Source organism: Verticillium nonalfalfae (genome assembly GCF_003724135.2).
Source record: "Verticillium nonalfalfae strain VnAa140/NRRL 66861 chromosome Unknown scaffold_408, whole genome shotgun sequence".
NCBI classification, from domain to species: Eukaryota; Fungi; Ascomycota; class Sordariomycetes; order Glomerellales; family Plectosphaerellaceae; genus Verticillium; species Verticillium nonalfalfae.
The window spans coordinates 1-2,292 of NW_021167633.1; the positions used below are offsets into that span (position 1 = coordinate 1).

General features: G+C 61.3%; 2 protein-coding genes across 2 annotated transcripts; one reads left to right on the plus strand and one right to left on the minus strand.

The window, feature by feature from the left end:
• Nucleotides 1-42: 42 nt before the first annotated feature.
• Nucleotides 43-582, plus strand: D7B24_006096 (uncharacterized protein; the record flags this gene model as incomplete). Its single annotated transcript, XM_028640235.1, has 1 exon — nt 43-582. A coding segment is annotated over one exon (540 nt), but the record flags the coding sequence as incomplete, so codon positions are not given.
• Nucleotides 583-942: 360 nt separating this feature from the next.
• CYC3 (holocytochrome c synthase) lies at nt 943-2,048 on the minus strand (the record flags this gene model as incomplete). The annotated part of the gene is made up of 3 exons (XM_028640236.1): nt 943-1,207; nt 1,269-1,903; nt 1,959-2,048. The coding sequence occupies 3 exons, from the start codon at nt 2,046-2,048 to the stop codon at nt 943-945; spliced, it is 990 nt and encodes a 329-aa protein (XP_028490078.1).
• Nucleotides 2,049-2,292: the final 244 nt, after the last annotated feature.

Here is a 2,292-nt window from a genome sequence, read left to right on the forward strand (position 1 = left end):
GGCGCATCCCCCGAAGCACGCACCGCATCGCTAACGTCCAAGTCAGCCCCCTCCTGGCGCCTCTTCGGCCGCCAGGCCAACGCCTGCTTCCTCACGGGCACGACGGCCCTGCCGGCCATCGTCGAGGAGGACGTCGCCGGGTTCCAGGACCTCGTGACGTGCGACGCCGGCACCACGACGCTCCAGGGCATCCCCGACGTGCAGGCGGGCAACGTCAAGTTCTCGTCGGTCAACTTTGCCGACGCCGCGGGCGGCGTGTCGCCGCTGCAGTTCGCCCTCGACACGTTCGCGACGAGCGAGCCCCTCGCCGACAACGACCTCAACACGTTTACGAACCAGCTCGTCGTCTACCTCGCCACCGAGGCCGGCATCCGGTCCAACGGCGGCGACGTCGGCCAGATCAAGATTCCCAAGTTCTTCCTCGAGATGCAGGTGTCGCGCATCCGCGTCGCGCAGGGCGACACGCCGGCCGAGGCGGGCCTGCAGGTCGACCACCTGCGCGACAAGGTGCTCACGAACGGCGCCGGCGAGGACCAGGCGCTCAAGGACCAGGTGACGCAGCTCGCGGCGCAGACGGCATGAGGCGTTGCTGCTGCTGCTGCTGTTGCTGTTGCTGCTACACGGGTAATGGGAGGGCGCGGCTGTAGAATGTTGGAAAAATGGGTCGTTTCTGGCGTTGGGTACATGAGTACATTAGATACATGACGGCCACGTGAGCCTGTTGGTACAATGGAAAAAAAGTACAGAAAGAAATCGGTAATAAGACAAGCACCATGAGGGAGGTAAAAAGAGAAGAGTGACATGATGCGTGTGACCACTGTAAGCACCTCATCGTTGCATCGTTGCGCCGGGAACTCCTGGACCCAATTGGTCCTCCTCAAGAAATGCAACAAACGCCAGAGTGGAGAGCAAAGGTTCGAAGACGCCCGAAACGCCGACTCATCACTGCTGGCGTTCCTTTTCCAAACGGGCGGCTTCGCGCACCTCGGCTCCAGTGGCGCGCCACCAGACATCGGTGCCCCAGCGAATCATGCGCTCGGCGGCGGCTAGCGGGGTCACGGCGGGACGGACGTCGAGGTAGAAGACGGGATCACCAGAGGGCTCAGGCTCGCCGGAGTAGTAGTCGATGATGTAGCGGATCTCCTCCGTCTCGTTGCCTATCTTGCGCGTGACGTACCAGTCGTGTCGATCAAAGGGGGGCTCGGTGCTGTCGTTGATTGTCAGTATGCCTTGTTTTCTCGAACTCATGAGCACGCGGCAAGACTCACGCAAACTTGGATGGGTAGATCCAGCCGAGCACCTGCATCATGGTGGCCTTGGGTGTCATCTCCTTGGGCCTGCCCTGGAAGCGCGTCAGGGTGGGCGGGATCTCCTTGCCGGTGCGCTCGGCCTCGATCATGTCGGGGGCGTTCTCCTCGCCGCGGCTGCACATCTTGAAGCCCTTGTAGAGGCCCTGTGCGAAGCGATCTTCCCAGGCGACAATCTCGGCCCAGGCGCCCTCGTTGAGGAAGTTGTGGCAGGCGACCATGGACTCGACAGCCGTGATGTCCGTGTCGGTGTAGCCCTTGCGCAGGAGAGCGTTGTACATCTGCTGCGGCGAGGGATACTCCCAGTTGCCGTCGCCCGAGCCGCGGGGGATGGTCGAGGGTTCGCGAGAGGTCGGCAGGCTGATGGCCTGGTTGCTGGCGGGGGCCTGGGAGATCTCCTTGAACATGTAGTTCAGGGGGTTGATCTGGGAGAGGAAAGACTTGGGCTGCGTCTCAGCGGCAGCAGCAGCAGCAGCAGCATGCTGGGTGTGATCGATGGGACAGGAGGCGGGTGCTGCGGCGGCAGGCTTGGGTTTCGGGGGCGTAGGGTTCAGCGCGTCGACGGTCTTTTGGTGCATGGGGCATCCAGGCTGGGGCTGTACACGTCAACACAGTCGATGCGACGAAGGGGGACGTGATGGAAAGACATACTGGTGGTGTCCTGGCGCTGAGATCTGAAGGGTGGTTGTGAGGTATGGCAGCGACGGCGGGAGCCTGCGCATCAGCCCAGAACCAGCCCATTTTTGAGTTGAGTTTGTTGATGAGTCTTGATGAGAATACTATCCCTGGATTTCTGGGGCGTATAGCGTTGTCGTAGAAAGATGCACGTTGAATGATCGTATCGTAGGGTCACGGGGCGAAAGGAGACAGTGATATCACCAAGAAATGTCGACAGCCAAAATTTCGAGGCCCATGGTCAGCAAGAGCATCGTGGATCCACCCTGCCCCGTCGCGTTCTGCCTTTCGCCTTCCACTTTCCGCCTTC